General features: G+C 39.0%; 1 protein-coding gene across 4 annotated transcripts in view; it reads right to left on the bottom strand.

The window, feature by feature from the left end:
• The window catches only part of slc8a1b (solute carrier family 8 member 1b), a 250,123-nt gene that overhangs the window by 25,285 nt on the left and 201,426 nt on the right, over positions 1-23,412 (bottom strand). For all 4 annotated transcript variants that reach the window (XM_057848307.1, XM_057848308.1, XM_057848309.1 and 1 more), the window contains 2 exons: positions 18,310-18,470; positions 8,354-8,453 (listed from right to left, as the gene is read on the bottom strand). In XM_057848307.1, coding sequence (XP_057704290.1) covers positions 8,354-8,453; positions 18,310-18,470 — 261 coding nt within the window. The remainder of the gene's footprint in view (positions 1-8,353; positions 8,454-18,309; positions 18,471-23,412) is intronic.

Raw genomic sequence — 23,412 nt, 5'->3', positions numbered from 1 at the left:
ATTCAGTGATAAACACAAAACATTATAAATAACAAACAGAAATGGCATAGTCATTCAGTAAAACGTGCAAATAATATTGTAAACTGTCTTTAAAAAAGCAAAACACACCAACAACCTCAGTGGAAAATCCAACAAATCCCTCAAGCTATTAGATGCTTTTAATGTTTCGTGCATTAGTTACAAAAATTGTATAAAAAGCCTCTCAGGTTTAAATAAACGACTATTTCAGTATCAAGTTATTTTAAAACAGTAAATAAAATACTCAAGTCTGTATCAGCAGCTTTAAACCACATTCAATTCATTTAATTTTGCTAATCAACTGTTAAAGTTGTTAAAATAGCTCCCGTTATTCCATAATTTCCCTTCTGTCTACTTTCGACATGTGAAAGTTTTAAAACTGTTTTGAAGATAGATTCAAGTCAAGATTTTGCCGATTTAGGAGTATTTTAGATAGAAAGTTAATTAGGTTCGCTTGGAAGGTTCACAACAGCCTACTAGGGAAGTCTTCTTCTTTAAGATGGCGGCTGTTTACTAACGCATCTGGTTTTCAATACTTCAATGTTGCTAACGCAGTCGAGTCTGTCGTGTAGCATCTGGCTCTATATACATATGATATCTATTATCTCCAGTAAAACGACGTTGACGTAGTTTGTAGCGGCAGTCAGGTATTCTTGTGTTTTTTATCCAGTGGCATGAGTTGAGCTAAAGCCGTGAGTTGAGCATTGGCGTTAACAGGTGTTGTGCCGAAAAATAGCTGCCCCGCGTGAAATGTCGCCCCCTGACGGGAACGCTTATTTATAACGCTTTATTGAGCGTTTATTTAATGTATTTATTTATTTTATTATTGAGGGCCCACACGTCACTCGTACAGCTTTTTCTTACCAATCGATGGACATGGAAACGATTTTCTTGTACCATGAATATATGTATTATTTTACTCTGCTTGAACTAATAAATGTCATACCTGTGTGATTGTCATTGAGATATGGTCGTGAAAACCTGTAGACTAATACATTTCTGTTCAAAGATGGTTATGTGGCCCAGTCCACGATTTGTTACTAAAATAAAGTACTAGTATTTTGTCTAATTTATTAATTTAAAACTGATTTTACAGTCGTAAATCCATTACTGTAATGCGTCCATGTAAACATTTGATGTTTTCACCTCAACATAGCGTTATAAATAAGCGTTCCCGTCAGGGGGGACATTTCACGCGGGGCGGCTATTTTTCGGCACAACACCGGGTCCAAGACAAGTTATGTTTACTTTCGGGACGCAATGCCGTCAGTTTCTCATTGCGTCCCGAAGACAGCGCTGTGTATTCGTTCCGCTTTACTTGACATATTTCAATAATCGGAATTTGGATGTTTGTGAATCATTCTCGAATCTCCCACGGCCGAATCGCGTGTTGGATGGTGCGTCTTTACTCACGTGAGATAATGGCTCGTCATTCAGAATGAATTCTTCGGGAATGACTCTTGTTATTCCCTGGGCTTTGGGACTGTCGAGTGCCAGTTTGTCACGCATAGCAAAAGTTTCTGCCAGTGTTAGTTGCGTAGGACATTTCTTTTTGTCTTCGGTTTTCTTAACCCTTTAAGGTCTGGGCCTATTTTGTCTGATTTTGCATGCCTTTGAAGTTGCCTTTATATTTCAAAGAAAGAATTGTTTACGATGGCCTGGTTTGGTCCCTTTTTTTGTGACACCTTGAACTTCATGTCCAAATTGTTGTTTCCTTCACTGATCAATTATAAATCATCATTTTGGGCCCAAAAAGACCAAAAATTCCAAAATCGTTTTGTCAAAATTTTTAATATTGATGTCCAATTGACAACCAAACATGCGTAACGAACCGTTTTGAAACTTTGTAATATTTATTCAACATGTTAGGATGAACATTCAACCAAAAAAATTTAGAATAAATAGTCTTATATTTGACAATTCAACATAAACAACAGGTATAGCCATAGGCGTTTTTTGCCTTCATACATGCTCCAGTCAAAACAGGTTATATACAGCAGACCTAACAGTGAAGAACAGTGAAAAAATATATACCATCTAACACAAAAAGTGTTTAGAGGCCATCTCTTTATGAGTTTAGGTATTGCGGCCAATCGCCTGATGAAAACTATGTACACACAATCAAGCTTCTTGAACACACATTTATATACACAAATTGAGAAGATTGATGTGGGAAAAATATATATATATAACATTGGGGGGGGGGGGGGGGGCATTTTCAAAAATATTTACAATAAACAAGTTAAATTTTTTTCAGTCATGCCACTCCGAAAAGCAGTTTCGTCCTGGAATTAGAGACGGCTACATCACACAGCTCACACTTCCATGGGGTGTCGGTCCTCTTTCCACCCTTCCATTTTCATTTCACTTTGCTTTCATTGTCACTATAAATGTACATGAAAATAAGTCAGTATTTATGAAAATAATAAAGTATAAAATAAAAATATATACAGCAATAAATAATAATGGAAATCTATATGTATGACAATAGAAAGAATACCATAGCTGAATATCTGCTACATCCCTAATCTTCATATAGAAAGAAGAACACCACAAATTATAAATTCCTGCCTGGGATACCCACAGTGCACGTACGACTTTGATCTGATATGCACATTTTATTATTATACACACAAACACACACTTATATTGCATCAAAATTAACTTTGTCTTGCAGTATCAAAAGAAACTTTCAAAAGAAACGTTTTCAGCATGAAAAAAAAGAGTGAGTTGGTTTACCTCTGCTCGTCGATGGCGTCACCCACGTGTTCAAATCCGTCACTATCTTCACTCGAGGACTCTTCCGAAGAAGACGATGATGACGAATTTGGACCATCCTCTTCCTCAAGTTGATCAGAAGCACAATTGCTTGCGCTAAATTTAGTTTTCCGTTCATTGTCAAAGTCACACAAAGTCGCTGCTCGATCCAGCAGTATCCAACTGGCCGTCGCTCACCACCTCGCTGCTTCAGAACACTCCTCCTCCCTCTCGTTCGGTTGAACCTCGCACCGCAGTTATATTTATTAAAAAAAAAAAAAAAAAAAAAAAAAACGCATTTTGTGCTTCCACTGTGACTTCGAAAGGGTTCGTTTGATTTGTGTTTTTTTCATGGAGTTTCCGTTTTGAAAAAGGACCTTAAGGTGAAATGATCCTACACAGCTGACATTTTTACCGATAGTCTCTCGGTAAATTGGGAGACGGTAATGTAAATGTAGTGTGTTGAAGGTGTGCTGTAAAATGGGGACCGGATTTTAGGGAAACCGAAGCAAAAACTGGAATGGATTATGTAAATCGGTGCGCTGGAAAACCCGGACCGGAATTTAAAAAAAAAAATGGATCGGAAGTCTGGATCGGAATTTTTCCCGTGTTCCGATCCGATACCGATGCGCATTTTTTTGCCCATATCGGCATCCGATCCAAATATCGGATCGGGACATCTCTAGTCACAGGCACTCTAATGTCCCGTCCTTAGCAAAAAGTGTGCGTACAGGTTATGCTGTTATATCGTCCCTAACAATGTTCAGACAAAACCCAATGCCCTTGGTGAAAACACACAGCCGTTCCAGCATTACTCTTTCAGGTCCTTTTGTGGCGTGATTGATTGACTTGCTGCTCTTACTGATGAATTTGCTTTGTTTACTAGAAACAATCAGATTAATGGTACCTCGCTATCTAGGTCTTTTTGTGTGTGCGCGCGTGTGACGGGAAAGCTGACAGGAGTGGCGTCACATGAATATAAACATGAGCATGTCAGCGCAAGTCAAGCACGCGCACACGCACGCTGTCATACCGACGCGGCCGACGTTCGCACTTCAAATTGGAGCTGCCAAGCCGTCTGGAAACAATTACCATTTCAGATTATCAGATGTAATCTCAGGGGATTAGACATGGGGAAAACAATTTAAAAAGATAAAAGTTGAAAAGTGTGAGATGTGCTATCAAGTGGTGTTAAAATTGAGGCACGGGGGGCCAGATCTGGCATGCTACGTTGTTTTTTGTGTGGCCTGCGAGAGTAAATTTAAGATTAGAATAGAGATCCTTTATTTTCATTATACAGAGTACAACAAGATTTAAAGCTTCACCACAGTGCTGTTTTTGTCAACAATGACGACAACAAAAATATTTCATAGACGAACAATTGTTCATGACGAGCTAAAAACGTGGCTTTGTAGACTACAAAACTACGAGACGAATGCCAGCTTTCGTCTGATGAGACAACTACGGGCCGAAGATGCGACATCGTTTCTGTCAAAAGTATTGGCACCCCAGCAATTCTGTCAGATAATGCTCAATTTCTCCCAGAAAATGATTGCAATTACAATGCTTTAGTAGTAATATCTTCTATTATTTTGCTTGCAATGAATAAATACAAAAGAGAATGGGAAAAAAATTAAATCATTATAATTTTACACAAAACTCTAATAATGGACCAGACAAAAGTATTGGCACCCTTTGAAAAATCATGTGATGTTTCTCTAATTTGTGTAATTAACAGCACCTGTGGTGGCAATAACTAAATTACACTTGCAGCCAGTTAAAAATGGATTAAAGTTGACTCAACCTGTGTCCTTGTGTGTACCACACTGAGCATGGAGAAAGAAGAAGACCAAAGAACTGCCCGAGGACTTGAGAAGCAAAATTGTGAGGAAGCATGGGTAATCGCAAGGATTCAAGTCCATCTCCAAAGACCTGAATGTTCCTGTATTTACCATGCTCAGTGTCATCAATAAGGGTAAAGCCCACGGCACTGTATATAAACGAAAAATTCACAAGAGATTTCAACCAAAGATTGTGCGGATGGTGGATAAAGAACCTCGGCGAACATCCAAACAAGTTCAAGCAGTCCCGCAGTTCGAGGGTAAGAAAAGTGTCAACCCGTATTATCCGTTGACATCTGAATGAAAAGAGACTCTATTGTAGGATACCCAGGAAGACCCCATTTCTGACCCAGAGACATAAAAAAAAAAAAAAACAGGCTAGAGTTTGCCAAAACTTACCTGAGGAAGCCAAAAATGTTTTGGAAGAATGTTCTCTGGTCAGATGAGACAAAAGTAGAGCTTTTTGGGAAAAGGCATCAACACAGAGTTGAAAGGGATAAAACGAGGCCTTCAAAGAAAAGAAAACCATCCCCACAGTCAAACATGTCGGAGGTTCCCTGATGTTTTGGGGTTGCTTTGCTGCCTCTGGCACTGGACTGCTTGGCATTATGAATCCTGAAGACTAACAACAAATTTTGCAGCATAATATAGGGCTCAGTGTGAGAAAGCTGGGTCTCCCTCAGAGGTCATGGGTCTTCCAGCAGGACAAGGACACAAAACACACTTCAGAAAGCACTAGAACCAGCAGAGGATCGTAGGAAGCTCATTGATGGATGGAAGCGGTTGTTCGCAGTTATTTTGTCTAAAGGTTGTGCTACCAATTATTAGGCTGAGGGTGCCAATAATGTCCGGCCCAGTTTTGAAGATTCAGATTCAGAGATTTATTTGTCATTGACACCAGCTTCAGAGATTTATTTGTCATTGACACCAGCTCTCACAAGATGACAACAGATGACAACGAAATCCCGTTCGATAAGTGAGCATGGGGCCACTGCAGACGTTCCGCGCTGCCGACTTCTCTCTCTTCTTCAGAAATTACAGAGCAAGTTACAAGTAGACACAAATATATCATACAACATAGCAGGGATATGACACGATGCACAGGTCACATGCAGGGATTTTTTGTACGAAAAAAAGGGAACCAGAAGTCAGAAGGGGGGGATCAGTGATAGTAATAAAAAGGCGGTGGAGGACTGGAGGGGGGGAGGTTTTGTGTGAGGGTGTCTATGCACAAGTGTATCAGTATTTGTACGTGTCTGTAGACAAAATAAGAGTCCCAGGGCTCTGTGACCGGCCTTGGGAAGAGATCAAGGGCAAGAGATAGGGCCATCTACGCGGCTCTCTCCAGGAAAGGGAAGGAAAATTATCATCAAATTAAGCCGAATAGGTAATTTAATATGTCCAAATACGGTTGGTCTTCAGTCGAATTCGAACTCCTCATGGTGTAGGCGAGAGCTCAGGTCCCTTAAGTCACTGCCAATAGTCGGGGTCTGCCTCAACAGTTCCGCCACCTGGCGCCAGGTAGCATTCACTTTTCTCCATCCTTGGGGGTGGCGTGGCTCAGTGGTAGAGTAGTTGTCCCCCAACCCAGAGGTTGTGGGTTCGATTCTTTGCCCTGATGAACTCGTCTAAGTGTCCTTGAGCAAGATACTGAACCCCACGTTGCTCCTGGTGCTGCATCACCAGTAGGTGGATGGCGAGATAGTGTAAAGTGCTTTGAGCGCCTTGAAAGGTGGAAAAGCGCTATATAAGTATAACACCATTCACCATCCTTCCTCGGACCGAACCGGAGCCAGTTCTCAATCCGAGCCTTGACGTGGTCTTCCAATGCCTTGAATCGCACTGTTATATCCGCGGTCAATTTGTTGATTTCATTGAAAGCTGCTGTCTGGAAACTTTCCGGTAGAGCAGGGCATCTCCTAAGCCAAGCAGAAGGAACTCCACGACTGTAACGGCAAACAGCCAAATATCCTCGATATGTTCCACAGATAGGACAGTAAAACACGCTGGCTTCAAGTGATCCCATGAATCCCTCACATATCCAGCGGCGAAGGTACCATCTGGGCAAGACGGTTCTCCTGGTGCACCGTGTCTTGTTGAAAAAAATCTTGTCAATTGCGCTGAGAGACTAACTAATCAGATTCATTTTCGTATGAGAGACAGCACAGTTGATCCACAGAAGTGTAAAATGATAATGAATTAAAAACTGCTTTCATTCTCTTTTTTGTTTTTCCATATCAAGCAAAATAAATGAAGATACTACCGTATTGGCCCAAATATAAGACGGCCCTGATTATTAGACGACCCCCTATTTTTCAAGATTCAAGACTTTTTGATCACCAAATTAATTTTTATACAGAAAATAATTACAGTACATCTGAAAAAAATGATTATAACAATATATTTAAGAGAAAAAGCATGTTATTTTGCCTTATCCAAATCCTGATATCTGAACATTTAAATATGTAAACTAATTGCAATCACATTCGTAAATGAATGGCTTCTGGTTTTTGAAATGTAAATAAACCCATTGTGATAAAACTACAACATTGCAATAACTGCTTTAACCGTCAAAGTGATGTCTAACTGCAACTGTAGTCTTGAAACCAATCTGAATAAGGAAAATCATTGCAATAATATAATGCAAACTGGTTAAACTTGAGAGTAGCTGAGATCTGTCATGACAGAACATTACTTCTCAAGTTCAGCATTTGCGCCAATGATATCCGGCGCCATCTAGCGTCGTGAAGATGTAAAATGTCTAGACCCCGAATATAAGACGACTCCCACTTTTTCAGTCTTATTTCAATGCAAAAAAACACTGTCTTATATTCGGGCCAGTGCGTTATATAAATATAATTATTATATAACTGAAGTCCTTATATAATGCATATAATACGGTACTACCGAAGCATTTGTACGTGCAATCATTTTCTGGATGAAATTGAGCATAATCTGACAGAATTGCAGGGGTGTCAATACTTTTGGCCAGCAGTAGGTTCGGATGCGGATTCACATTGAGAAAACGAAGCTAACTATCTGAGAAATAGAACTCTGGTCCGTTTAAAAAGGACCAAACAGTGCTAGTGTGAAAGCGCCTTGACTAACTTTCAATCACACTTTGTGCTTTTCGCTAATACATACACTGTAGTTATATTTCGAGCGCATGATTGCTGATTAACGTGATATTTAAGGCTTAAATTTTAAGCACTGCAGACTAGAAGAAAAATGTTCCGCTAAATGTCATACTTATTTAAAAAAGTAAAAGACTTTCAAGTTGTCAATGTGAAAAAACATTTATCTGTATTTGATGACCATTTACTGAGTGGACTGTCTATTACGTGCTATGGAATACCATAAAACTAGAAGCAAGCTTTTGTCTGGAATCTAATCACTTGAAAAGGTTTCATGACCACATCAATTCTATGTAAATGCAGCAGAAGCGCCTCCCAGGCCCAATAATCATCACGTCAGATGATTTCTCCGCCACGGGCCTTTGATTTCTCCGCTGGTTGCCTGGCAACCAAATTCTAACCGCACTTCAGGAAGTGGCACCTCTCAAAAGTCGACAGATGGCCTGACCTTTTACGTATATGGACAAACATCAGCCTTTTTCCAAGCGCTTGCTTTCTACTCTATGAATCAGGAGTTCATTTGTAGCATTTTCACATTATATACAGTCAATGGGTAGCGATGAATATGTGCATTATCTTGTATGTCCGAGGAATGGATCTTACCTGCGCTCACAGTGATGGCCTCGATGAACTGATCTCTCCAGCTGTTAGTCCCCACCAGCAGAGCCAGATTGGTCTTCTTGATCAGTTTGTCCACCGTGTTCTGCCAAACACCACAAAAATCAAGTTATTGACGGTAGTTTTGCAAGTATTGCAAAAGCTGTGTGACCCACCAACAACGTTCATTCACCAAATCGACCGGAATTCTCTAATTTATGTTTTTCCGTTGCACTAGTCCTGCTACCAAGTTCAGTTTTATTCTTTTTTTATACCTGTCCTGTTTAGCTGCTTGCCACAGAGAATGGAAATCTGAGTGTCCTATTGGTCTGAACAGTTTTAATGTATCACATGAGCGTATGATATACTCCAATTGTGATTATTCATTGTGTTTTTTTTATTAGGAGTGATGGGGGAAAATATTACATTATGCCTTTGTGTTTGCTTCTGTGACATAGATTGTAACAAGTTCTATTGTTTTTCACCTTGTTCCCATAGTTAGGAGACGCACATGAGTGGGGAATCTCATGAGATAACTTGTTTTGCACCATAGTACACACTTGAGTCCCATAAATTAGGAGGGAATCTCACGAGATAACTTGTTTTGCACTCATAATATTTACCGTGGGAACACAACATTTGCTACCGGACAGCACAACCTGGGAACCACGCAAGGAAAAGACCCTTTTTCGAGGGGCTGAACCAAAAGTAGCTCTGTCATTGGACGAGGCTGCGCCGCCTGGGAGCGGAGGTTGGCCGTCTCCGCCCCCGTGTGGCGCGTCTCTACAAAAACAGGACATTTCCGGGCGACCCGTGAAGTCCGCCAGCGGGTCACGTACGGATCGCCTGGCTTTGTTCCTTTGCCACCTTACCGGAGCGTTGGCTCCCGCTCATTTGTCACGCTATGCGATTTTCATTGCTAAAGGAACACCTGGTTGTGCTGTAACGATAACGCGGGGATTCTGGGATTGACAAATTCAAATCTTGCGTCACGTTACCATTGTTTTTGCTTGTTTTTGAGGCTTGTTGCTTGCTCTTAAGGGATTATAATCCATAAATCTCATTTATTCTGCATTTTCTAATCAATAAACATTGTCTATTTTGCAAAAGTGTGCCTGATACTGATTCACCGCGAACCTGGACATTTCGGAAAACAAGGAGAAAGCAGCCAGCAGGAAGGGGTTATGGGGGGGACAGAAAGGAAAAAAGAAATTGAGAGAGGGACAGAAAAGAAGAACAAACAACAAAAACAACATATACAGTTGTATGAAAAAGTATCTGAACCTTTTGGAATTTCTCACATTTCTGCATAAAATCACCATCAAATGTCATCTGATCTTTGTCAAAATCACACAGATGAATGAAACTGACTTAAAACCACCCAAACATTGATAGGTTTTCACATTTTAATGAGGATAGTATGCAAACAATGACAGAAAAGGGAAAATAGGTAAGTGAACCATCACATTTAATATTTTGTGCCTCCCCAACATCTGGCAGCTATATCTTTAACCAGATGCTTCCTGTAGCTGCAGATCAGTCTGGCACATTGATCAGGACCAACCTTGGCCCATTTTTCTCTACAAAACTGCTGTAGATCAGTCCGATTCCTGGGATGTCTGGCATGAATTGCTTTCTTTGGGTCATGCCACAGCATCACAAAGGGGTTCAAGTCTGGACTTCGACTTGGCCACTTCAGGATGTGGATTTTGTTCTTCTGAAACCATTCTGAAGTTGATTTACTTCTGTGTTTTGGATGATTGTGTTGTTGTAGCATTCATCCTCTTTTTAGCTTTTTAACTGTCTGGCAGACAGCCTCAAGTTTTCCTGCAAAACTTTTGAATTCATTATTCCATGGATGATTACAAGTTGTCCAGGCCCTGAGGCAGCAAAACAGCCCCAAATCATGATGCTCCCTCCACCATGGTTCACGGTGAGGATGAGGTGTTGATGTTGGTGAGCTGTTCCATTTTTCCTCCACACATGACGTTGTGTCTTACTCCCAAACAATTTCATCATTTGTCCACAACATGCCAAAACTTCCGTGGAGTTTTCAAGTGCCTTTTTGCGAACATTAAATGAGCAAGCAACAATGTTTTTGTTTAGACAGCAGTGGCTTCCTCTGTGGAGTCCTCCCATGAAAACCATTTTGGCCATAGTTTTACATATAGTTAATGTGTGAATAGAGATATTGGACCTGTAAGTCTTTAGTAGACACTCTATGGTTCTTTTTCACCTCTCTGAGTATTTTACATTGGCGTCATCTTTGGTGGACGGCCACTTCTTGGGAGAGAAGCAACAGTGCCAAACTCTCTCTGTTTGTAGACCTCTCTGACTGTCGATTGATGAACATCCAGACTTCTAGAGATGGTTTTGGATCCTTTCCCAGCTTTATACAAATCAACAATCCTCGATCGCAGGTCTTCAGACAGCTCTTTTGACCGAGCCATGGTGCACATCAGACAATGCTTCTCATCAAGACAATTCTTACCAGGTGTGTGTTTTATAGTGGGCAGGGCAGCTTTAAACCTCTTATCAGTGATTGGGCACACACGTGACTTAAGGTGTTTGGGAAAAAAATGGTTTCAATTACTCTTTAAGTCTCCTTAGGTAGAGGGTTCACTTACTTATTTTTCCCCCTTCTGTCATTGTTTGCATACTATCCTCATGAAAATATGAAAACTTATAAATGTTTTTTTATCTGTGTGATTTTGACAAAGGTCAGATCACATTGGATGGTGATTTTATGCAGAAATGTGAGAAAGGTTCAGATACTCTTGTATCTTACTCATACCACTGTACATTCAACGCCTACACTAACTATGAATATAGTTGTGCTATGTTCACTAATTGTATTCCTGGTTGACACCATGTGGGGGGGCCTGATGATCGAGGAGAAAAGGGAGGGGGCGAGAGTCAGAAAGATAGGATAAGGTGGGTTGGAGTGAACACAAATCAGCAATTTGAGGTGTAGAACCCAGTAAAATGTGAATCACTTGTAAGTGTGTTCATTTGACATCCCATTCTACGCTGCCTGATCGCTAATCCTGGCACCGATAGACCAATGGAAATGCTGCACGGAGGCTGACCCAGAGCCACTGCCCCTCCCAAGATAATTGGGGGGATGACCAGCGTGGCCCATACCTCCTCCTGCAGCTCCAGCAAGGGGGTCGCCGCCATCCCGCCGGGACCCATGGTGGTCTCCCGGACCATCTGCACCCCCATTAACTGGCTTTCAGGGAAGGGATGAGGGGATGCGTCACCGCCACCACCGAGCCCACCAGCCACCGCCGCAATCCCCCAACAACACGATACACCGCAGGACCCCAACAGCCCTCTAGGCCCGGGAAAGGACAGAAGGACACCCACACAGAGTGGGCGACTCCCCGCCGACTCACCGGTCCTCAGCCAGCCAGAGCCCAAGGAGGATAGCCGAGCAGAAGAGAGAGGGGAAAGCTAGAGAGCGTCCAGAAGCCACCCGACTCCCACAACCGGCAGCGCAGGCCAAGAGAAAGCCACACCCTGGGAGCTGCGCCACAGAAAAAAAGTATGGGACCCACCTACTGCCCGATTACAGTGGCTGCCAGGTCCCTAACTAGCAGCCATAACCCAGCGCCGTGATGGGATTGTAGTAGGAAGGTAGTGAAGTGTATGCATTAAGATTGGAGAGCCCAGCTGCGGGCACATGGAAGTTCTTCCCAGCCACACATCCCACCACCCTTCGTTCATTTCTAACTGGGCAAAATATCACATTGATTTCCAATGGCCCTGCTTGCAATAGCAAAAAAACTTCCATTCACTCCTATAGACTTCCAACCCAAGTGACCCAATATCAACAGGAAGTGACCTAGAAATGCCACCCAATCAACAAGTGACCCAATATTAACAGAAAGTGACCCCGATAGTCTAATGAGAATATAGCGAATTTGACGTGTGTACAAGTATGTACACTGCTGGCCAAAAGTATTGGCACCCCTGACATTCTGTCAGATAATGCTCAATTTCTTCCAGAATCTGACTGCGATTACAAATGCTTTGGTAGTAATATCTTCATATATTTGCTTGCAATGAAAAAACAGAAAGGACAATGAAAAATTATAATTTGACACAAAACTCCAAAAATTGGCCGAACAAAAGTATTGGCACCCTCAGCCTAATACTTGGTAGCCCAACCTTTAGACGAAATAATTGCAAACAACCGCTTCCGGTATCCATCCATGAGTTTCTGCTGGAATTTTAGACCATTCTTCTTTGGCCAACTGCTCCAGTTCTCTGAGATTTGAAGGATGCCATTTTCAGATCCTCACAGGTGTTCAATGGGATTTAGATCTGGCCACTGTAGAGGTCGCCAGTGCTTTCTCTCAAACCATTTTCTAGTGCTTTTTGAAGTGTGTTTTGGGTCAATGTCCTGCTGGAAGACCCATGGCCTCTGAGGGAGACCCAACTTTCTCACACTGGGCCCTACATTATTTGTTGGTAGTCTTCAGACTTCATAACGCCATGCGCACGGTCAAGCAGTCCAGTGCTAGAGGCAGCAAAGCAATCCAAAAACATCAGGGAACCTCCGCCATGTTTGACTGTGGGGACCGTGTTCTTTTCTTTGAAGGCCTCTACTTTTGTCTCATCTAACCAGAGAACATTCTTCCATAATGTTTTTGGCTTTCTCAGGTAAGTTTTGGCAAACTCCGGCCTGGCTTTTTTATGTCTCTGGGTCAGATTTGACTTGTGGGGCCTTCCTGGGTAGGGTCCCTTTACATTCAGACGCCGACAGATAGTATGGGTTGACACCGTTGTACCCTGGGACTGAGGGACAGCTTGAACTTGTTTGGATGTTAGTCGAGGCTCTTTATCCACCCTCCGCACAATCTTTCGTTGAAATCTCTCGTCAATTTTTCTTCCACATCTAGGGAGGTTAGCCACAGTGCCATTGGCTTAACAATTATTGATGACACTGCGCACGGTAGACACAGGAACATTCAGGTCTTTGTGGAGTTGGACTTGAGATTGCTCATCATTCCTCACAATTCTGCTTCTGAAGTCCTCAGACAGTTCTTTGGTCTTCTTTCTTTTTTCTCCATGCTCAATGTGGTACACACAAGGTCACAGGACAGCGGTTGAGTCAATTTGAATCCATTTTAACTGGTTGCCAGTGTGATTTGGTTATTGCCAACACCTGTTATAAGCCACAGGCAAGTAACAGGTGCTTTTAATTACACAAATTAGAGACGCATCACATGATTTTTCGAAGGGTTTCAATATTTTTGAAGTTTTGTGTAAAAATTATAATGATTTAATTTTTTTCCATTCTCTTTTGTGTTTTTTCATTGGGAGCAAAATCGATGAAGATAAAACTAGCAAAGCATTTGTAATTGCAATCATTTTCTGAGACAAATTGAGCATTATCTGAAAGAATTGCAGGGGTGCCAAAACTTTTGGCCAGCACTGTATGTACGATACAAACGCAGAGAAAACGCATTGAGAAACGCTACAGTACCCCACGAAGCCCAGCAGATGGGGCTGTGACCACCTTCCTCATGTGAAATGCGTGTAAATTGACGTACTCGAACATCATATTTTGAAGGGTAATTCTCTTTTCTTTTGCAGCAGATGGTAAATGATCTAAAACGACAATCTTGCGTATAAATGAACTCATGTAAGAATCCCTATCGTGTTGCTCGTAGCGTAATTTCCTTCCTAGCGCTATAATTGGAAGCAGAGACCCAAAGTTTCCTGGAACTCTTTTTTTTTATTGGACTTTGGTGCAATATAATTTATTCCGCAAGTCATTATAACGGCAAGAACATTAAAAAAGTCTGCTTGCATGCATGCGTGTTCCTCTTTGTGTGTGCGCGCGCGAGGTTTTATCTTCAGCCCTCCCAAGATTCATTCAACACAATTAGAGTCCCGGTTCTTCCTCTGATGCGCAAAGAAAGGAGCAGGATAACGGTCCCGCTGCTCGGCTAATTAGCACCCATGCGTGAGTGTGGAGGATTAGTATCTCCGTCCTTCATAAATGCTTTTTAAATGAAACTAAATAGGAAACTGAGATTAGGTGAGAATTTTGCTTTTCCCATCTTCTTACAATCCAGAAATAAATGTCAGTCAAAATAATTGACATAGCTTTTCCCCCAATGAACAAAACATCTAAAATGAACAAAATCCAACCAAATTTAACTGAACCTTCATCTATTTCTAATTCCCAGTGGTTTTGACGACGTTACGCTATGCCGATCAAAGTTTTAACTAGGGTTGGGACGATCCGCTTTTGTCACGATCAGATCCGTATACTGTGTGGCGATCCGATACGTATTGCAATATTTCATTTATGGCAACATATTGCCTTTTATAATATAAAAAACACAGGCATTTATCTCCATTTAAACTACATGCCATTTGACATTTGACTTTTAATTTATTTATTTCAATTTGTATTTATTTAATATATATTTTTTAATTTAATTTTTTATTTATATATTTTACTTTTAATTCATTTATTTAACTTTTTATTTATTCATTAAGAAATTTATTTATTTCAAATTTATTTGTGTTTCAATTTATATATTTTTTTTATTGCAATCTTTATATATTTCACTTTTATTTATTTCACTTTTGATGTATTTATTACAATTTACATTCATTTATTTCAATTTTTTTTAATCATTTCAACATTTATTTCAATATTTATTCATTTCAAAATGTATTTACTTCAATTTGTATTCATGTATTTTAATTTATATTTATTTATTTAAAGTTTTATTTATATATTTTACTTTTAATTTATTTATTTCACTTTTTATTTATTTCAAAATGTATTAATTTCAAATTTTATTTGTGTTTCAATTTATATTTATTTCAATCTTTATTTATATATTTCACTTTTATTTATTTCACTTTGATGTATTTATTATAGGGCTGTCAAACGATTAAAATTTTTAATCGAGTTAATTACAGCTTTAAAATTAATTAATCGTAATTAATCGCAATTAATCGCAATTCAAACCATCTATGAAATATGCCATATTTTTCTGTAAATTATATATATATTCTGTAAAATAAATTGTTGGAATGGAAAGATAAGACACAAGATGGATATATACATTCAAAATACGGTACATAAGGACTGTAGTGGACATTTCACTCTACTGTCATTTAAATCTGTCTATGCGGTCCTCACTCCGAAGCGTCTACTTTTTCCAAAGCTAGACAGCTAGTGAACGACGCCTTAATAATTAGACTTCTTCCTTTTTCATCTGATTTATTAATAAAATGGCCTCAAACCATTGTCCTCTTTAGACCGTCGTAAAACTACAAAATAAAAGTACACAAGCATTGCATTAGCAACAACGTTAGCTTAGCACGCTATACAGGTTCACTAAACATAAACAAAAAGCGTCTCATACAAAAAATATAACATTTCGCTTACTAACATAATATGTACATTCTTTACAACAACCATACTTACAGACAAATCTTGTCCAAGGATCATATAAGCACAACATTATTAGCCCGAGACGTCGTGCAGCCATAATGAAGAAAGAAAAGAAGAAAATAATAAACCATGTCGCAAAGCGACCACAAGAGTTCGCTGTTGGACAGCGCAAAAAGTCTTGCTGTAAAACTTATCAAAAGGCAGAATACTTTCTGAGCGGGACATGTGCGTTAATTGCGTCAAATATTTTAACGTGATTAATTAAAAAAAAATTAATTACCGCGCGTTAACGCGATAATTTTGACAGCCCTAATTTATTATATTCATTTATTTCCATTATTTTTTTAAATTATTTCAACATTTATTTCAATATTTATTCATTTCAAAATGTATTTATGTCAATTTCTGTTCGTGTATTTTAATTTATATTTATGGATTTAAATTTGTATTTATATATTTTACTTTTAATTAATTTCACGTTAAATTTATTAATTTCAAATTGTATTTATGCATTTCAGTTTATTATTTATTCATCTCAATTTTTATTTATACATTTTACTTTTATTTATTTCACATTTTCTTTATTTGTTTCAAAATTTATTTCAAATTTGATTTATGTATTTCAGTTTGGATCTTTTTCAATTTCTATATATTTTACTTTTAATTTATTTACTTCACTTTTTATTTTATTATAATTATTTATTACAATTTATATTGATTGATTGATTTTATTTATTTTATTTCATTTCATACTCATTTCTTTCCATTTTTAATTAGTCAATTTTTTATTTAATTATTTTAACATTTATTTCAACACTTATTTGTTTCAATAATTATTCATTTCAAAATTCATTTATTTCAATTTGTGTTTATATATTTAACTTTGAATTTATTCCACTTTTTATTTATTTATTACAATTTATAATCATTTATTTCAATTTTCATTTATTTAATGTTTTATTTGATTATTTCTACATTTATTTATTCATTTATTTGAATATTTATTTATTCATTTTAATTCATATTTATTTATGTAATAATTCTTTAATTTATTTCATTCTTCCCAACATGGTAGCTATTGCTAAGGTTCTGCTTGAGCTAATAACGGACATGTTAGCAGAAGAAGTTGACGCAGGAAATTCGTGGCTTACAAAACACAGCGGTTTAAAACTACCCTAATTTTCGCACTATAAGGCGCACCTGACTATAAGCCGCAGCCCACCAAATTTGGCATGAAAACAGCATTTGTTCATAGATAAGCCGCACTGGACTATAAGCCGCAGCTGTCCTCACTGTATCATGGGATATTTACACCAAAAGATATTAATCGGTAACACTTCATTTGACAGCGACATCAAACGACTGTCATTAGACCAAATGAACCATCATTAAACTTTGAACTAATTAGTGCAAAGCTTTATTGCTTCAAGAAGCTTCATTTGGCCATCACTGCTCCCTTTGGGGAGACAGTCAACCTCTGCTGCCACCCGCTGTTGACTGTTGTCATCCAACATGCCTCTTAGCATGCATTGCAGCACTGCAGATGTAAATAACAATCAAAAATCATGTTCTGTGCTAAATATGTCTTCAGTTACTGTTGCAGTTGCTTCATCAATTGCTAGTTATGGATTTGCTAACACTTTATTTGACAGTGGTGCCATAAGACTGTCATTACACAATCATAATTATGACATGTCTCTGTCCTGAGCATTCATGGATGATTATAACAGATGTCATTAAGTGTTATCCGGCAAATGATCTCACATTTGAATGGATGCAAAAGATCCAATATGGACAAAAATTGAGTTAGTGACATAATTTGCCAAATGACACTTAATGACATAAGCATTCAGTAATGTCCATGATAGTGTCATGTCATACTTTTGATGATCTTATGACAGTCTTATGACACCGCTGTCAAATAAAGTGTTACCTAAAAAAAAAAAAAAAATCAACAAATAAGCCGCACTGGACTATAAGCCACAGGTATCAAAATGAAGGAAAAAAGTAGGGGCTTATAGTCCGAAAAATACGGTAGGCGAAATTTTTAAGAAATTTCATCGACTAAAACTAGATAACAAAAAAAAAGGACTAAAATATGACTAATGAGTTTTGAAGACTAAGACAAAAATTACAAGGTTTTCCAAAAAACAACACTGTTGCAGACTCCTGAATTGCAAGCCGTGGGATTTTTGATCAGATGAAAAATGGTGTCATTTAATTCACGCTGGATGCGTGGGAGCACAATTTGGCAGGTGAAGTGGCTGCTCTTCACGTCTGTCTTGTTGACTGTCTCTTGTCTAAAGAGCGCGTGGGAGAGAAACAATTATTTCCCTTGTACATCCTCAATCTTTGTGACATTTTCAGTCACTTCTCTTAAATGGCTAAATACTTTTTCTGCAGATGAAAATGGCATGAGCAGCCTTATCTCACCACTTTATCACCACCACTTGTTGCCATGGCGATTTTTCCTTTCCGAAACAGATTCATTTTATTGAATTTTCCGCTAGTGTCAACCGGAGAAGAGCCTTACCTTGAACTCGTAAGATTCCTCAATGACCACCTCCAGTTTGACGTGATCCCCCAGCATGGGGCGCCCCATCTCGGCGATGCGCCGCTCTTCCTCCTTGTCCTTCCCTGTTAGAGCCTCCTCTTCCTCCTTGACCTCCTCTTCCTTATGCTGCTGCTTCTCCTCTGCAAGAACACAAAACATGTGTATGCGAGTTAATAGCAAAGCAGCGAATGATCAAAATCAACAGGAAATGACATGTCAATGCCCCAAAATCAACAAGGCCATTGACGTCCCATCCATTTGAAGTAGGAGGGTGGCAGCGAATGAACGTTCGTTCATTCGCTGCCACCCTCCAACTTCAAACGGATCGGAAGTCTACTAGAGATAAACTCATTCCGATTCAAAGCAGAAGTATGAAAATAGCTTGTTTTTCTGTTTATTATTAGAATGATTTCCTGACATGTATCGATAATTGTTGTATTGCCATAACTTGGGATCATTGTTATCGGGAGCCTTGTATCTCTAATCGTATCGTGAGCTAGCCAGAGGTTCCCACCTCTAATGCAAATTAGCATATGTAGTACCCAAATGTCTGAGAACATATTACTTAGTGACATGCATGTGACTTTGTTGTGGCATTAGCAGTGCAATGGCAGTGACAACGCACATAAAACACATATACAGTGGTATGAAAAAATACCTGATGGAATTTCTCACATTTCTGCATAAAATCACCATCAAATGTGATTTTTGTCAAAATCACACAGAGGAAAAAACAGTGCCTGCTTTCACTAAAACCACCCAAACATTTATAGGCGTTCATATTTTAATGTGGATAGTATGCAAACAATGACAGAAGGGGGGAAATAAGTACCATATTTTTCGGACTATAAGTCGCAGTTTTTTTTTTTCACAGTTTGGCTTATACTCAGGAGAGACTTATGTGTGAAATATTAACACATTATGATATCTAGGGTTGTTCCGATCATGTTTTTTTGCTCCCGATCCGATCCCGATCGCTTTAGTTTGAGTATCTGCCGATCCCGATATTTCCCGATCCGATTCCTTTTTTTTTTTTTTTTTTGCTCCCGAATCATTCCCGATAATTTTTCCCGATGATATACATTTTGGCAATGCATTAAGAAAAAAATGAATAAAACTCGAACGAATATATACATTCGACATACAGTACATAATTACTGTATTTGTTTATTATGACAATAAATCCTCAAGATGGCATTTACATTATTAACATTCTTTCTATGAGAGGGATCCACCGATAGAAAGATTTGTGACTTTGTATATTGTGACTAAATATTGCCATCTAGTGTATTTGTTGAGCTTTCAGTCAATGATACTGTAGCCATTTAACTATTCTGCCCAAATGCATGATGGGAAGTGCAACCATGACTGTGCGTATTGGCACCGACTGATATATCTTCTCTGTGTTGGGAAATAACATAGGGTGTAAAGAAAAAGATCAACTACTACCTTTCTTCCCCACGATATTTCCAATTGTTGAGAGAGGGATTTTAAGGCTTTAGCCAATTAAAAAAAGGCTCCAAAGACTGCCAAAATTCACTCTACTCATTTTACGCTGCCTTTTAGCTCTATATATAGGTAAATCGGCGCTATTATAGACTGAACGCGACAATGAGTGAGTGGGTCGTGCAGCGAATGCGTTAATTGCGTTTAATATTTTTTGATTAATTAAAAAAAAAAAATTAATTACCGCTGTTAACGCGATAAATTTGATAGCCCTACTTTAAGCCAAAACTAAAGACTCTGGATGAATTAGAAAACAATTTAATAAAAAAAAATATATATATATTAAAAAAAAGGCATGTCCGATATTTTTTTGCCGATTCCGATAGTTTGAAAATGACGTGATCGGACCCGATCGATCGGGACATCTTTAATGATATCGTTTCACATGTTATTTTGGTGTTTTGGAGTTACACTGATGGTTTGGTAAACTTGTTAGCATGTTCTTTATGCTCTAGTTATCTGAATAACTCAATAGCTATTGCCACGTTCGCGTTCTGCCTTTGGCAATGTGTGTTCAATTGTAATATTGACTTTTTTATAATGAAATGCCTGCTTTTAGTTTGTGGCGCTTTCACGCCCACGTGAGGGCGCACTCGCACTTGTTTACCTGAAGAAGAGCGCTCAGACGCCAGAAGAAGACGGACAGCTACGCAGCTTGAGTGAGTGGGCGAGTTAGCGAGAGAGAAACACGGCTGCGAACGTATGTTCATTGTTTATGCTTGTAAAATATCTCTTCAGAGGCATGGCCTGTGTGTATCATCTTTTCTGTTGTTGTTGTGTGTTTTCCACCCGCGATCGGACACTTAGAGCCAGTTGTGTGGTTGTTTGAACGATGTGCTAATGCTAGCGAATGCATGCTAACCGTTTGTGTCATTGCTGTAACAGCACCGAATTATCATTTATTTACGTTGATGCGAACCTGTTTGGTATCGAGGACGAAATTAATTCCATACGGACATCAAGCATCGTCATTTGGGAGTTTAGCTTGCTTATTAGCCAGGACCGAGCAGTAGCGTCCTGGTGAGGACAGTATATTCGCATTTTGCTGTTCATGCACTGTACACTTATTCAGCATGTTGTTCGCTATTGTATTTTTACATTAACTTGCCTTTCAAGATGACAGATCTGTTCTATGTGTTTGATTTTATCAAGTAAATGTCCCCCAAAATGCGACTTATACTCCGATGCGGCTTGTAGTCCGAAAAATACGGTAAGTGGATCCTCTGCCTAAGGAGACTTAAAAAGCAATTGAAACCAATTTTTACCGAACAATTTAAGTGAGGTGTGTGCCCAATCACTCATGAGTGGCTTAAAGCTGCCCTGCCCACTATAAAACGCGCACCTGGTAAGAATTGTCTTGATGAGAAGCATTGTCTGATGCGCATCATGGCTCAGTCAAAAAAAACTGTCTGAAGACCCGCGATCGAGGATTGTTGATTTGTATAAAGCTGAGAAAGGATACAAAACCATCTCTAAAAGTCTGGATGTCCATTATTCGACAGTCAGAGTTGTCTACAAATGGAGAGAGTTTGGCAGTGTTGCTTCTTTCCCAAGGAGTGGCCGTCCACCAAAGATGACGCCAAGAGTTAAGCGCAGAATACTCAGAAAGGTAAAAAATGAATCCTAGAGAGTCTGCTAAAGACTTACAGAAATCACTGGCATAGTCCAATATCTCTGTGCACACATCAACTATATGGCCAAGAATAGTGTTCATGGGACGACTCCACAGAGGAAGCCCCTGCCGTCTAAAAAAAACCCATTGTTGCTCATTTAATGTTCGCAGAAATGCACCCAGACATTCCACAGAGGTTTTGGCAAAATATTTTGTGGACTGATGAAACCAAAACTGAATTGTTTGGGAGTAACACATAACGTCATGTGTGGACAAAAAATGGAACAGCTCACCAACATGAACACCTCATCCCCACCATTAAGCATGGTGGTGGGAGCATCATGATTTGGGGCTGTTCTGCTATCTCAGGGCCTGGACAACTTGCAATCATTAATGGAAGAATGTATTCAAACGTTTTGTAGGAAAACCTGAGGCCGTCTGTCAGACAGTTGAAGCTAAAAATATGATGGATGCTGATGGAACAAGACCATGATCCAAAGCACGAAGTAAGAAGTAAATAACCTTTAGAAAGGTTTCAGAAGAACAAATTACACGTTGTGGAGTGGCCAATTCAAAGTCCAGATTGAACCCAATTGATATGCTGTGGCATAACCTAAAGACAGCGATTCATGCCAGACATCCTAGGAATCTGACTAAACTACAGCAGTTTTGTAGAGAAGAATGGGCCAATATTAGTCCTGATGGATGTGCCAGACTGATCTGCAGCTACAGGAAGCGTCTGGTTGAAGTTATTGCTGCCGAAAGGGGGGTGGGGGGGCCACAAAATAATAAATGTGATGGTTCACCTATTTATTTTCCCCCCTTCTGTCATTGTTTGCATACTATCCTCATTAAAATATAAAAACCTATGAATGTTTGGGTGGATTTAGTTTAGGTATACATTGTTTTTTCATCTGTGTGATTTTGACAAAGATGAGCTCATATTTGATGGTGATTTTATGCAGAAATGTGAGAAATTCCAAAAGGTTTTCATACCATTGTATAATAATAATAACTAATAATAACAATATAACAAAACACGATGTAGCATTTTTAAAACAATGTTAAAATATACTAAGTAACATTATATCTAACCCTTCCTAAACAAAAAGCACATTAAAACACATTTTATTTATTCTGTCTTTCTGTGCGGTATCAATATTGTTGTTTTTTACATAAGGTCTGGTCTATGGTCTATTGTTTTTAGTTGTGATTTCTTAAAAAGTACGTATTTTTGAATTTAAGAGTAAATATTTATCGCATTTAAATGGGTGTACTTGATCTATTAATATATACTGTATTCGCACTGTGTCATTGTAAATTGGTTTAAAAAAAAATGGGGGGGGGGGGGGGGCGCAATAATATCGCATATCGCAATAATCATTGCACACTAAAATTTCTTATCGCGACAGGCCTAATCGCAGGTCTTTTGACCGAGCCATGATGCACATCAGACGATGCTTTTCATCAAGACATTTCTTACCCGGTGAGTGTTTTATAGTGGGCAGGGCAGCTTTTAAGCACTCACCAGTGATTGGGCACACACCTATCTTAAAAATGTTGGTAAAAATTGGAGGCAGGATTCAGAATTTGTTGTCTTCGCCTTCCGTCTTCGCCAACGCCATATACACGCAAGGCAATTCCGCTACTCAGTCATTGCGTCTTGGTGTCGCAGAGTCGCCATGTAAACTGCCCCTAAGTCTCCTTAGCCAGAGGGTTCACTTACTTATTATTCCTCCTTCTGTAGTTGTTTGCATGCTATCCTCATTAAAATATGAAAACCTATCAGTGTTTGGGTAGTTTTAGTTAAAGCAGACAATATATTTTCATCTGTGTGATTTTGAAAAAGATCAGATTATATTTGATGGCAATTTTATGCAGAAATGTGAGAAATTCCAAAAGGTTCAGATACTTTTTCATACCACTGCTAGTGACTTTCTGTTGCCACTAGTTGGCGCTGTTGG

This window comes from Corythoichthys intestinalis, chromosome 10, assembly GCF_030265065.1.
Source record: "Corythoichthys intestinalis isolate RoL2023-P3 chromosome 10, ASM3026506v1, whole genome shotgun sequence".
In the NCBI taxonomy this organism is placed as follows: Eukaryota; Metazoa; Chordata; class Actinopteri; order Syngnathiformes; family Syngnathidae; genus Corythoichthys; species Corythoichthys intestinalis.
Note: the sequence above shows the minus strand (reverse complement) of the source record. Positions and strands in the feature narration are given on the sequence as shown.